This window comes from Oryzias melastigma, linkage group LG11, assembly GCF_002922805.2.
Source record: "Oryzias melastigma strain HK-1 linkage group LG11, ASM292280v2, whole genome shotgun sequence".
Taxonomy (NCBI): Eukaryota; Metazoa; Chordata; class Actinopteri; order Beloniformes; family Adrianichthyidae; genus Oryzias; species Oryzias melastigma.
In genome coordinates this window covers 18,958,387-18,972,285 of record NC_050522.1, presented here as the reverse complement: position 1 = coordinate 18,972,285, position 13,899 = coordinate 18,958,387, and the positions used below count along the sequence as shown (strand labels likewise).

The 13,899-nt window shown below is 38.0% G+C and overlaps 1 protein-coding gene across 1 annotated transcript; it reads right to left on the bottom strand.

The window, feature by feature from the left end:
* Positions 1-719: 719 nt before the first annotated feature.
* Positions 720-13,257, bottom strand: olah (oleoyl-ACP hydrolase). Its single transcript, XM_024296027.2, has 6 exons — positions 12,953-13,257; positions 4,085-4,223; positions 3,917-4,016; positions 3,666-3,835; positions 3,517-3,599; positions 720-2,076 (listed from the first exon to the last, which is right to left on the bottom strand). Exons 1-6 carry the CDS (start codon positions 13,077-13,079, stop codon positions 1,934-1,936), a joined length of 762 nt encoding a protein of 253 aa, XP_024151795.1. The 5' UTR covers positions 13,080-13,257; the 3' UTR covers positions 720-1,933.
* Between the last annotated feature and the right edge of the window lie 642 nt (positions 13,258-13,899).

Here is a 13,899-nt window from a genome sequence, read left to right as displayed (position 1 = left end):
TTGTTAGGCCCCATATACATGGAAGTATTGATTTATTATCTTTTCTGTGGATCTAGATTTCAATAAAAACTGAAAAAAATAACCTCAAGAGAATCATACAAATAAAACAAGGATTATTGTGTTACTTGAATTCTACTGAGAGGTTTAGAACACGTCTGAAAATAATTTGATTTTTTTTATTTTGAAATGATTAACTCTAGTAATTTCTATCGTGTTACGGGTCAGTTTTGACCCATACATGTTTTCTTCAAGAACATGCAAAAATTTATCTATATTTTTATCAGCAAGGAGGTGGCTGTTAGTGTGTTGGCTAAAATCCATAAATAATTTTCATTTTGACACTAATTATTGCTTTATAAAGTTATTTTCCTAACTGGTTCAAAACCAACCCAAACACCAGAAAGTATGTCATTTCATGTTAGAATTTAAAAAAGGAACATTTTGAATTTTGTAGAAATCAAGGTTCCTGACACAGTCAAAAAGCCTTAAAGGAATAAATTAATTTGAACTACAATAGCTGAATTACAACAGTTGCTACGTATTTACATTATTTTTGACAGCAGAACACAGAAGTCCATTCCAAAATAAATGCACACTGAGTCAAATAAGATCCTTCTGCTGCAGCAGATTTACTTGAATAAAAAATACAAAAAAGTCAAGTCAGTTTCTATCATTGTCATTCTTTTTGTCCTTTTACTATGAAATAAAAACATGAAAAATTGATGTAGAATCCAGTTTCTTTATAAGAAAATCTACAGATTACATGTAAAAGGCATTTGACATCGTCTCTGAACATCTTATTCTAATAATAAAACACAGAAAGTAGATTAAACAAGCTCCTTTAACCCTATCGTCACAAGCTCAAGTCTCAAGCCCCACACTTGGAAACAAGTGTTTCCAAGTGTGCAAATCAGTGAAAGCCAACTCGTGGCGACCCTTAAAGCGATATGTGCAAAGTTTAACAACAACAACAGTAAACTAAACCTTTTACCATCATTTACTCAGTTATTTGACATGTTAAACTTAATTAACTGAAATAAATTAACCAAAACTAAAAACCCAACATTTATTCAAATTGTTAGAAATGTTTACTAAGAAACAGGACTTGTATGACAGAATATAATTAATAACTCTTTGCTTAAACATCTCCTATGGGAGTTGACCTGAATTCAAAGTGCAACTAAATACAAGCAATAAAAATGCTTTTGTATCTATTTCAGGTGATGAAACAAATTCTTCACTCCCCTTTCCAGTTACCATTTTCTCGTCTGCAAGAGACAGGCGGGAGAATCCTACTCCAAACAATGAAAACCGAAGAGAACAGGAAGTTGGAATAAATTTTAAAAAGATTCAGATTTTTCCCGCATGATACATTTTCTTAATTAATCAAGAAAACCAATTTATCACTCTGTACTTAATCTCTGATACAACCAACAATTGTAAGTAATCCAAGTACGTCTGCAGATTACAAAACTAATTTATGCTGAAAGTCGGACAAAAAAAGATGGGTGAGAGTACAGTCCCTTGTGGTACTCCTCATCACCTAATCAGTCACAGATGAGAGCCACCTATCTGTGTCCTCTGGAGTTTATTTCATAGTAGAACAGCTCCAATCTCAGAGAGCTGGTTCCGATTCCAAGAGCTTCTATGGCAATTTAAGTATTCAAGCGATGCCTTCTGTTAGCACAGATTACAGCGAAAATGACCCTTCCTTCAAAAACCTTTAAAACAGGAGGGAATGTATAAGGGATTAGAAGAAGTGCTGATTCCTCCACCTTCTGGATGATCAAAAGTTAGAGTTTCTGTTTATCAAACATCATATTTACACTTCGGTGTTAAAGGTGAACATGAGGCAAATATAAAAACCCGAGTCGTCCTAAAAGAATTATTTCCACTTTGATTAGGCTCCACAGCTTGTGCCGTAGATGAGTGGTCACAGATAATCCAACTGTGATGTTTCCAGATGTCTCGACATGTAGTCCAGCAGGAGCTTCTCGTTTCCTGGGGTCTTCAGGTAGAAGTGAGCGCCGTCGAACATCCTGATGGTGAACTCCCCGGATGTGATGCATTTCCACTCTGTTCAGAAGACAGACGGAGTGAATTTGCAGCAGGAACAGTCCGACCTACTTCTGGTGGCTCACCTGACTCACGTCTGAAACTCAAATCTGATTAATCCTTGTGTTATCATAGCCATGTTTACTTTAAAAGTGGGGTCATCTGGACCCCGCAAGACAGGACGCTGAACCTTTTGTTTTCAAGGATTTTTTCATCCATGGTGATGTCATGGCAGAAATAAAATCCTGTCCAACTTTGTCATGGGTGGGATCACACGTCAATGCAAGGCTGGGGTCATCTGGACCCCATGAGATAGCACGAGGGTTAAACGTGACTCTTAAGTGCTTGTGGGCCGCGACTCAAGTCTCGTGGTCCGCAACTCATTTCTCGCAGGTCACAACTCAAGTCTCGTGGGTTGCGACTCATGGTCCGCATCTCAAGTCTCGTGGTCTGCGACCCAAGTCTCGTGGGTTGCGACTCAAGTCTCGTGGTCTGCGACCCAAGTCTCGTGGGTTGCGACTCAAGTCTCGTGGTCCGCGACTCAACTCTCGTGGTCTGCGACTCAAGCCTCGTGATCTGTGACTCAAGTCTTGTGGGTTGCGACTCAAGTCTCCTGGTCCGCGACTCAAGTCTCCTGGTACGCGACTCAAGTCTCCTCGTCCGCGACTCAAGTCTCCTCGTCCGCGACTCAAGTCTCCTGGTCCGCGACTCAAGTCTCCTGGTCCGCGACTCAAGTCTCCTGGTCAGCGACTCAAGTCTCCTCGTCCGCGACTCAAGTCTCCTCGTCCGCGACTCAAGTCTCGTGGTCAGCGACACAAGTCTCGTGGTCCACGACTCAAGCCTCCTGGGTTGCGACTCAAGTCTCGTGATCTGTGACTAAAGTCTCGTGGTCCGCGACTCAAGTCTTGTGGTCCGCGACTCAAGTCTAGTTGCTCGCGACTCAAGTCTCGTGGTCCGCGACTCAAGTCTTGTGGTCAGCGACTCAAGTCTTGTGGTCTGCGACTCAAGTCTTGTGGTCAGCGACTCAAGTCTCGTCAGCAGTGACTCAAGTCTAGCTGCTCGCGACTCAATTCTTGAGACTTGTGACTCAAGTCTCGTCGTCCATGACTCAAGTCTCGTGGCTCGCGACTCAAACCTTGAGGTTTGTGACTCAAATCTCGTTGCCTGGGACTTAAGTCTTGTGGCTCACAACTCAAATCTCGTGAGCTGCGACTAAATTCTTGTGGACCGCAATTCAATTCTCTTGTTGGTCACATGTCCAATCTAGTGAACCACAACTCAAGTTTCGTTAGCCGTGACCCAAGTCTTGTGGGATGCAACTCACGAGATTTTGAGTTCCAGCTCCCAGGATGCAAGTCAAGTGAGCCACCAGAAGTGGGTTGGAGCCGTTTAAAACACTTGCTGCCTCTCTGAATTTGGGAGGACGGAGTGAACTGTCCATGTGGACCTCCTGATGCTCACCCTGTAGATTGTGAGGAAGGTCGTCTTTTCCGTCCAAACAGGACAGCGAGCAGCGGAAGAGCGGACTCTCCGGCCTGGCACACCTGCAGCAGAGACAGCCGTCACTACGAGGCTCTGGCGAGAAAGGTTTCTGTGAGGTGGGAGCTCACCTGTAGCTCTCCACCACGCGCAGGTCGGCCTTCAGCGCGGGGAGGAAGAGCCTGACCACCTCCGGGTTTGCCAGCAGCTCAGGAGGAGTTCCTCCAATTGCAGTTAACCACTGCAGGAAGTCCTCGTCTGATAATTCACTTCTCCTCTGTGACTTCAGACGAAGCTCTGACTGAAAGAACAAACAGCATCTTCATCCTCTGCTTCCTTCTAGAAAACTGTTCTTTGATTATCAAGTGATGCTCTGACTCACAAAGGGGGCAAAAGCTCCAGACAGGAACATGTGGACCGGCTCCACGTTGTGCAGTTTCCTCATACGTTCGGCGACAGCAAAGCTCGTGAGGGCGCCAAAACTAAGACAGAGGAAACTTAGATGAGGGATCGTCAGAGAGGCCACCGAAGCTCTTCACCTTTATCGCACCTGTGTCCGAACAGAGCGAACGGCTTCTCGTCCAGAATCGGCAGCAGCGCGGCCACGACCTCATCCACGATCTGATCCATGTTCTGGAAGAACGGCTCCCTGAACCGGCTTTCCCGACCCGGAAGTTTAACTGCAAACACTGAAAGAGCCGACATCAGGTCAGGATTTGATCTGAACAGAGTTTTTTTCTACACCTTGTTGCTTTAAATTTTCTCAGAAGATCAATAAAGGTTAGAATTCTGGCCCTTTTAGGCGCTCCTACTCCGTTCAGGCACATCCAAATGTTAAGTGTTAAAGGGTAACCAAACCCTCAATCAACTTTTTTTGTCTGGTAACTTCTTTTAATGGGGCTTAAAAAGTACTTTATGTTAGTTGTTGCCAAATTTTTTACAAATTAAAATAAACTTGTTTAGTTCATGACGCATTTGTGCTGCCCCCTAGAGGTTGAAACAAGATATTACAGTTGGTTAACTGTTGTAAGTCTCGGAAGTGTGACGTCACAATGCCCTGAGCTCCAAAATAAAAGCCCCACCCATCTTCGATTCTGTTGTGGTCGGTTGTTAGCTTTAGCATGGCTCTTCGGTGTTTTACCTTCAGTAAAATCTGCTGGATTACACAACTTTCCAGTGGACTTAAAAGTTAGAGAACAGAGGTTGAGTGCAGTTGGCATTATATCCAGCAAACTTTCTTAGTGAGGAATTAATGAACGTTTTACTCGGGATTATTTGGTTTTTAGCATGTTAGCTTATTTGCTAGCGTCATTTTACCTCTGTCAGACTCTGCAAACCCTCAGCTGCGCCGGCAGCCCCGATGTTGGGCATTGCAAAAGCAGCATCTTGAGTATTTCTTTATTTTACTGCATTGGCCCTTGACTATTCACTGCTATAGACTTTTGTAAAAATGCAAAATTTCAACATTGTAAATCATTAATTTACAACATTGTTCTCGTAATGTGTTGACCTTGTTTTCTTATACTTTTACAACTTCCTTTTAATAATTTTATGACTTTCTTTTCGTATAATTTATTACTTTAATCTCATACTTTTACAACATTACAATTTTGTTTATTATTTTTTTAATTGTGGCCTTAATATTCTGTCGTATAAATGAATTTCAATTTTCTGATCCGCGCACAGATACTGTGTTTTATTTTTATTTTTTTTGTTATTTTCTTTCTCTGCTTGCATCCCTCTTGCATCTGTTGTTTGGACCTGTTTGTTCTTGTATTATCCTTGAAATTGTTAATAAAGTCAACCACAAAATTCAGGCTGGCTCCCTCATTTTTAACAGATTCTCACAAAAACTAAGCTGTAAATAGTGCAAGAACTGCACCTTCTGTGCTGTCAAATGAACAGATTTTGCCTTTGTGCCAGAATCTATAGAGCTGAACCTGTAAATGTTTATTACCCAAGAACAGATAGGAGGGCGACTGATGAAGTTCAATGGCAAGACTGGCTGATAAACTTGGCAAAGTGAAGTAACAAAGCCCATTTCCTATTAAAAACACCTCAAAGTGCTGTACAAAGAACAATAATAATGATAATAATAATAACAATAACACTCTCTAACACACATACAAAAAAAATTGGATAAGCAACAACTCAACAACTTGTAAAAATCTACAATCTACCCCTTTTTGGGCCTTTTTCCAATCTGGGCTAAGAATGGAATCAGCCTCCAACTTCCCTGTTTTGTTACCCTTTAAGCAACAGAATCCAGAGTCTTCTCCATCAGCAGAGTTCATCCTCTTCTGCACTTTTTCAAACTATAATCCCAGCATCCTTTGCCACATGTCAGCTTGATATAAAAACATACATGAAGTGAAACTGTATTCATTCATTTTTTTTTCTTAGTTAAATGCTCACTAGCAGAGATTAGTAATAATGTTTTTTGGAATTCTCCTTGAACATTTACCAGGCCAGCTTCAGCATGTTCCTCTTTACTGCCCTCTTCTGGTCAAACCACAAAAGTGTAGCTGTTGTACACAAAATGGTTTCAAAAATCTAGACCAGAAAAATCATTTATATGACTGAATATTGAAGCCACCATTTAAGAAACAACAATAATAAACAAAATTATGAGGATAACGTTGTAAAACTATGAGATTAAAGTAATAAATTTAATGAAAAGGAAGTCATAAAATTATTAGAAGGAAGTTGTAAAAGTATAAGAAAACAAGGTCAACACATTATGAGAATATTGTAAATTAATGATTTATAATGTTGCAATATTACAAGACAAAAGGCATATATTTTCGAAAAATAATTTAAGCTTTTAAAAATAAAGCTGTAAATTTATAAAAACAAAGTAAAACAGATTCAATGAGATTTGTTGAAACATAAATGTAACCTTTAATTTTTAAAATAGCATGACTTTTTCTTGTAAAATTACTCCCTCTTGTTCGTTTTTGAAATTTTCTACTGTATTTTCTCACAATCTTACATCTCTATTCTCATATATTTGTTGATTTTTCTTTTTCATGGTGGCCCTCCATCGTACATTTCAGACATCTCTGCTGTTAGGATTAAAAATATTGAGAAAAATTGCACTCAAGGCTCTAGAGTGCGACCAATTTGGTCACATTTGTGACTAGATTTTTCAAAAAAAATTCTTGGTCGCACTGGTGCACTCAACTGATCTTGGAAGAGGAAAAAGCACACAAAATCTCCACGACTCCAAAAGTCTCCTTCCTGTATGTGTCTGCAGGTGTAACAACCTCCAATAAGAAGTATTATTATTAAATGAGAATTCATATTTGAAGGAGCTTCCGGATTGGCTGCGTCGGCGTGCAGACAAGCGGCAGGTGGAGCGAATGAAAACAGTCTGTTCGAATCCTTCAGCTCCAGTGTTCAAGCTACATTTTTCTTCTTTTTATGAGCGTCTATATTAGTAATATTGTGTATGTCGGAGCAAAGCAGGAAAGAAAAGCCGCTTTTTTTTCAGCGTCAGAATCAGTTGATTCACGGGGACGGTGTGAACAGTAGATGTATGGAAAGCCAATAAGATACTTATTCACTTCGACCTTAGTGGCTATCTACAGTGGCCCTGAAGGTCAGATCACATAAACAAAGCATAAATGCAAAACATTATAAAAATGACAATTGAAAACTAAAATCAAATAATAAAAAACTTGAATCAAATCAAAATTACAAAACGATTCTGAAAAATTAAAAAGGAAATGCTTTCAAAAATCAAAATGAATGACTATGTACTGATCACAACATATTTAAAAGCTTTTATTTTATTTTTTTAAGTTGAAGTTTCAGCTTTGTGAAGCATTTTAAAGTCCTACTCCAACTATATTTTATCTGTTTTCAAAGCATTTTAAAGTCCTTTTTTAAATCATTCTGCTGTATTAAGCCAAAATCTAAAAACTTGTGGTTTTCTAGGACATAGTTTCTGTAGAGCGGCAGGAGTTCATTAGTAATTCACCTCTGAGTTCTGGGCGGGGCTCATGATGATATCTCGTGAAATCTTTGTTAGTTCTGATCCAGATTGCAGCTCAGTCCAAGAAAACAAAGACGTTCATGGATCCATTTGTCTGTAAGTGGATGCATCAGAATGGAGCAGAGCAAGGAGACTTTGGTTCCACCCGTTTCACTTCCTGTCACAAATTAAAGCTTTTTCAAACTGCACATTTTTATTAATATTTGTATAGTATACACAGAAACAGGATTTGATGTTTAGCTTGTGTAGTTGGACCCTGATAGCTTTATTCATCTGCAGGTAAGATGTTTATTACAAAGATTAAACTGAAACTTAATCACAAAGATGTTTCTATGGATCTTTGGGTTCAACGCTATCTGAGAGATAAAGAGCAGCAGATCCAGGTGTGATCACCTGGAGCATTCTTTGAACCGGACAGAGGAGGTCTGTTCCAGACCGCAGGTTACTCTGAAATGGACTGAACTCTGAGCTGGAATAAAACCTCCAGCTGAACCATCCTGAGAAAACAGAAAGTCCTCACATGTTTTTCTGTGAACATAATAAAGTTTCTGTTAACAAGAAGAGAAGTTCTCCTGAACATGTGGCAGCGTTACATCACCTTCTGATAATATAATGATGGATTCATATTAAATATGATGTTTGATTTAAATCCATTTCTGTTTTTATTTTTGTTGCATTACAGTGTTTGTTTTAATCTACAAATACGTCCAGTTGAGTTGTAGTTAAAGTCCTTTTTATATAAATTTGATTTAATTTGAATAGAAAAAAACATCCAATTGATTTATGCAACAACCTTTACGAAAGAAAATCAAGAATTTTGAGAAAATTAAAGACAAAAATGACTGACAAATCTACCTTTTCACAATAAAAGTTTAAGTGACAGAATCTGCAGGAAGAGACGAAATCTCATCCTCAAAAAAAATCTAGATAGCTAAAAAACAGAAGTGGTGGAGATGTGAAATCTGAGGGATGATGGAAGACGAGAAGCTTTGCAGATACAACTCCTGATAAGTTATCAGCAAAAGCAGCAATGATTCTCCTGCTGTGTTTGCTACCTGCCCTTGCTGACACCAGATTACCTTTAATCTTGATCTAGCTGAAACTGAGATGATCCTTAATGGGGCGTGACAAACATAGAAGATTGGAACAGATACAACCTCAAATCTACCCTTATTTTCTTTAAAAATATAGTGATCTGTTAGATAAAAACAATAAAAACTACCCGGTTGGTTAAAGAGATGAAGAAAAGCCGATGTGCTTCCAGAAGCTTAAGCGTTCCTCTAAATATTTGTGAACTGCAGATCAAATTTGATGGAAATTTACAGCAGCGGCGAGGTCACAAGACATGAGTGTTGATGCCGCTCCATTTGTTCCGTACACCTCATTCGTTCTTGCGATTTACGGATTTTGGCTTCAGTTTTAGACAAATCCTGACCATTTACAGAGAGTCCCCCATCAGTAACTCACAGAACCTGGTGGCCGTTCAAGGATAAATCCTGCTGAACTATTGAGGTCGGATGAGATATAGTCAAAGATTATTCTTTTAAAATTCACTTTTTATATATGTACATGATGCAGATTTTACTTTATTAGTGCAAAGTCTGAATAGAACACAGCTGAGTCTGACATACACAGAGTCTCCAGTTTATGTAAGACTTTAAAGGACTTGTTATCTCTAATCTGTTGAGATTTATTGGCTGGTGTGATTTACCCAAAAAAATCTGGACTTTAGCTGGGAGTTGTGGTGCTGAGGACTGTTGGAGTAAACTGAAAGGTTTACTTTGTGGACTGAATTCACTCCAGGGCAAACTGATAATGAATAGTACACCGTTATAAAATGTACATTTTCGGTTACGTTTCATAGAATTACTCATATAAATATATGTGGTTTGATTGTATAAGTTTCCAGTGTTGCTCATCAGGGGCGGAGCTACAGGAGGGCAGCTGCCACCCCCACTTGCCACCCCAATTTTTGAGTCAGTAATGACAAACACCGCTTGATACTGACAGAGGCGTTCTTGCCTCAAACTTGCTCAAAACGCACCAAAATGCAATCTGTATTCCTCCACTCCTGATCACTCATTTTCATGTTCAGTCCCCGTGGACCTCTCTAGGAAAGTTAGGAACCTTTTTCAAACATTAGTTTCTTGTACGACGGGTCAGAGGCGGAGCTCCATCCTGTTCTCGTTTACAAAGACCAATTCACGCACTGAAGCGTCATTTTAGGCTGACAATCTGGCAAAAAGGTTCCAGTTTTGCAAAGATTAAATATTTAATATATAACTGTTTTTTTCTAAATGTATTTCATGTTCTAAAAAACTAGAAGATGAATCAGCAGCAGTGAGTGGCGCAGATGAAGACTGATGAGAAGCATCATGAACATCAGAGGTCCAGCCAAAGTCATTCCTGCCATTCCACACAGATGCTGAGATTCTGACGAGAGGTGGTAAATGAGCGTCAACTAGTGCTGCCACAAATTATTATCTTAATAGTCCACCAATTATTTTTTTCCGAATTGGTCGACTAATCGGGTCATGTGCAAATTGGAAGTAAAGCACACGTCTTAACCATCATTAGCTTACCTACTAGCTAACTAAAAACTAAATATATAACATTACATGCGATAACCCTAGAGTGAATGCTGTAAGATGAACTTGGCCGCTGAAGATGCTAGTGCTGAAAGCTGAAGATGCTGAAATTCATAGCTTAAAATGCTGAAGCTAATAGCTGAAATCGCTGAAGCTAAAATATTAGTTAAATGCCAATTTAGCCTAAAAAGCCTAAATTAACCAAAATAGTTAGCATGTAGCTGAACTATAAGCTACATTAAAAAATAGCCTAAAAAAACTAAAAAAAAAAAACTAAATTAGCCAAAATAGCTAACATGTATTAGCTAAACTCCAAAATAGCCTAAAAAAACAGAAAAAATCCTAGATTAGCAACAAAAAAGCTAACATGTAGCTGAACTATTAGCTAAATTCCAAAATAGCCTAAAAAACTAAAAAAAAAAAAAAACTAAATTCGCCAAAATAGCTAACATTTAGCTGACATATTAGCTAAACTCTAAAATAGCCTGAAAAACAAAAAAAATCTTAAATTAGCCAAATAGCTAGCATGTAGCTGAAATGTTAGCTAAACTCCAAAATAAAATAAAAAACTGAAAAAACCCTAAATTAGCCAAAATAGCTAGCATGTAGCTGAAATGTTAGCTAAACTCCAAAATAAAATAAAAAACTGAAAAAACCCTAAATTAGCCAAAATAGTTAGCATGTAGCTGAAATGTTAGTTAAACTCCAAAATAGCCTAAAAAAACAAAAAAAATCCTAAATTAGCCAAAATAGCTAACATGTAGCTGAAGTATTTGCTAAACTCCAAAATAGAATAAAAAACTGAAAAAATCCTAAATTAGCCAAAATAGTTAGCATGTAGCTGAAATGTTAGTTAAACTCCAAAATAGCCTAAAAAAACTTAAAAAGTGCCAAAATATTTTAAAAAGCTAGCATAATGATATTGCAACTTTCAACTTTACTACACTCTGACTCCATATAATAAAAAGTAACTAATTGACTATTAGATTAATCGACTGTTTTAATAGTCGATTAGTCAACTAATCATGGCAGCCCTAGCGTCAATGCTGAAGAATTTCACAAAATTTCACAATAAAAGACTCAAATGTGGAGCTGCAACATTCATCTTTGCCCAGACTAAAACAACAAATGCATTTCTGGATTTTACAGATGGACTTAAACAATGCACACTTTCTGCACTGAAAGGACAATTACATGACATTTGTGTTTATAATGTGTGTGTTTTTTTTTTTTTTGGTTCATGGAAGTGGTTTACTAATTCTGTCTGTCATTAGAGTGAAAATACTGGAAGTAACTGTGCTGAATGAATAAAATTATCTTCATACTGGAGATGGGAACAGGTGTTTTCTTCTATTCATACTGTAGATCAAAGGTATCCAGTCAGGCCTCGAGGGCCGCCTTCCTGTTCGTTTTCCAGAAATCCTGCCTTATCTGCTGCTGATTACTTCAATCAGGTGTGTTTGGCTAATAAGGAACTTCAATGGCAGATTGGTTAGAAAAGATGTAGGACACTCACTGACCCTCACGGACTGACCTTGAACACCCCTGCTGTAAATGCTGCTTGTTTACCAACAAGCCTCAAGTTGTATCTATTTTATGCGGTCTTATCAAATTCCCCATGTCGAATTTATTTAATTTTTTTTTTCCTAATTGGAAATAAATTCAGGTGTTAAGGGATTAATAAATCATCAATAGAAGCTTTTTTAAGTATGAGAAATTGCAGTTCAGATAAAAGAACTCCTGTTGTCTTAATAACATTATGTATAATAATATAATAACGGAAAATAGGCATGTCACCTCAATACTGTAAAGCGACTCTGGTTACCATAAGAGATCTTCATCAGGTTTCAATTGTAGCAGGTGTTTTGGTCCATTCTTCCATGCAGATCTCCTCAAGAGTGTTTTGTGGCTGTTGTTGAATAACACCAGAGTTCAATACTAATTCAGTTGAGGTCTAGAGCCTGTTAGGACACTCCAGAACCTTGACATGCTTTTTACATAGCTCCCCCCTTGTTGCCATGCTGCAGATCCAGCCTAATTTTATCCTCAACGCCTCGATAGAAGGAGGTTTTTGTCCAAAATAATCACAATACATGGTCCTATTGCAGAACTCCAAAGCATGATGCTCCCACACCTGTGCTTCACAGTGTATGGTGTGCAAATATATATATGTAGAAGTCAAACATTGTGACTTATTTGATTACATTTTAAGCAGAACAACTTGCAGAATCATTGACAAATACTTTTTTGCACCCATGCATTGGTTCAATTAATGTATAACTGCCAATAAACTAATTTCTTTTCTAAAGTTCATAACTAGCTTCATAAATCTATGTTGATCAATATTTTTGTCTAAATTCCAATCTAAATATAATGGGTTTAGTTATGAAAACAGCCTTTAACACAAGTGATTGAAAAGTATAAATCATTAAAACAATTAAGTGTGCACAAAAAAATGTAATAAAGCAAAAATTCCCCGTTTAAAATACTATAAATTAAATGTAATTCATGAATTTGATCAAACAATTTTGATTTTCAAAATAGAGATGCATATAAACGCCCAAAGATAGTTGTCTTTAAGATGTTAAGCTAGTACTATGTTAAAGAAGAAGAAAAAAGTGAAACTAATTTGATGTGACGTGATCCACGTGCCTTCTATTAAGATAAACGCAAGCTCACAAATTTACAGCTAATTTCACGGACTCTGGACCTTCTTCCGGGTCTGACCGGACTCAGTTCTGTTGTGTTTTTTCCTGGTCGGTCAGGAAAGTCGGTCAGCCTGAGATGACCCACAGTGATATATGTATCTGGACTCTGTTCTCAGGTGTGTTACCTTCCACGCTATCCATCACATGACCCCAGCGCGCGAAGTGCACCGAGCCTCCACCCGCCCACGGGAAGCAGACCAGCCGAGCCACAGCGTCCGGCCGCCGCTTTAGGCAGTTCAGAACCGAGTCCATTTGGAGCTCTGCTATCTATAAACAGACCGACACGTGCTTGTTGCCGCTGGGTCTTCTTGCTCTGTGGACTCCTAAGTCTATGACCTGGTGTTAGCGACACCTGCTGTCTGGGCGGATTAACTGCAGCTGGCAGCAAAGCTTTTCATCACAACTGCTGTGCTTTGGCGCCACCTTCTGGCTAGAAATTGAATCAAACTTTATTTATATATATACATTACATGTAACAAGCGCTTAAATGTATTGCAGCCATTGACTATAATAAAACAATAATTGTAACAATTAAAAACAGAGAATAAAATGCAAGATATATTAAATATATAAAAGTATAAATAAAGTATACATTAATTAATTAATTGATAGCTTGCAATTCACTAAATGTAAAAGCTATGACTCAAAGAATCCATAAAATGTTTAAAAAGTGTAATAGAAATCTAAAAGGCAGGTTGTGGTGTTTACTTGGGCTACAACTCAACCAAGCACCTTCACATCAACCTGGACAAAACTCCCCAATTTTTCCTCCAGCAAAAACAATGCTGGTGATCTGCTAAAACAAGAGTATTGCATAGATGGATGACTTGCTAAAATCTTTGTTTATTAAAATATAATTTTTTGAAAATAAATTTTGTATTATTTTTATTTTCTTAATTATTGTTTGAAAAGTAAAGGGTTCTGGCCTTTTAATTGTAAGTTTTAACTTGTACTTTTAAAACTTCTTAACGAATTATTAATTTTTTCTTCCTGCATTGCCTCTCTGCTCTCCTGCAGTTCTGTTTCAGATGCTTTCTTGGCATTTTAGAAGTATTTCTTAATGTTTTGTCAA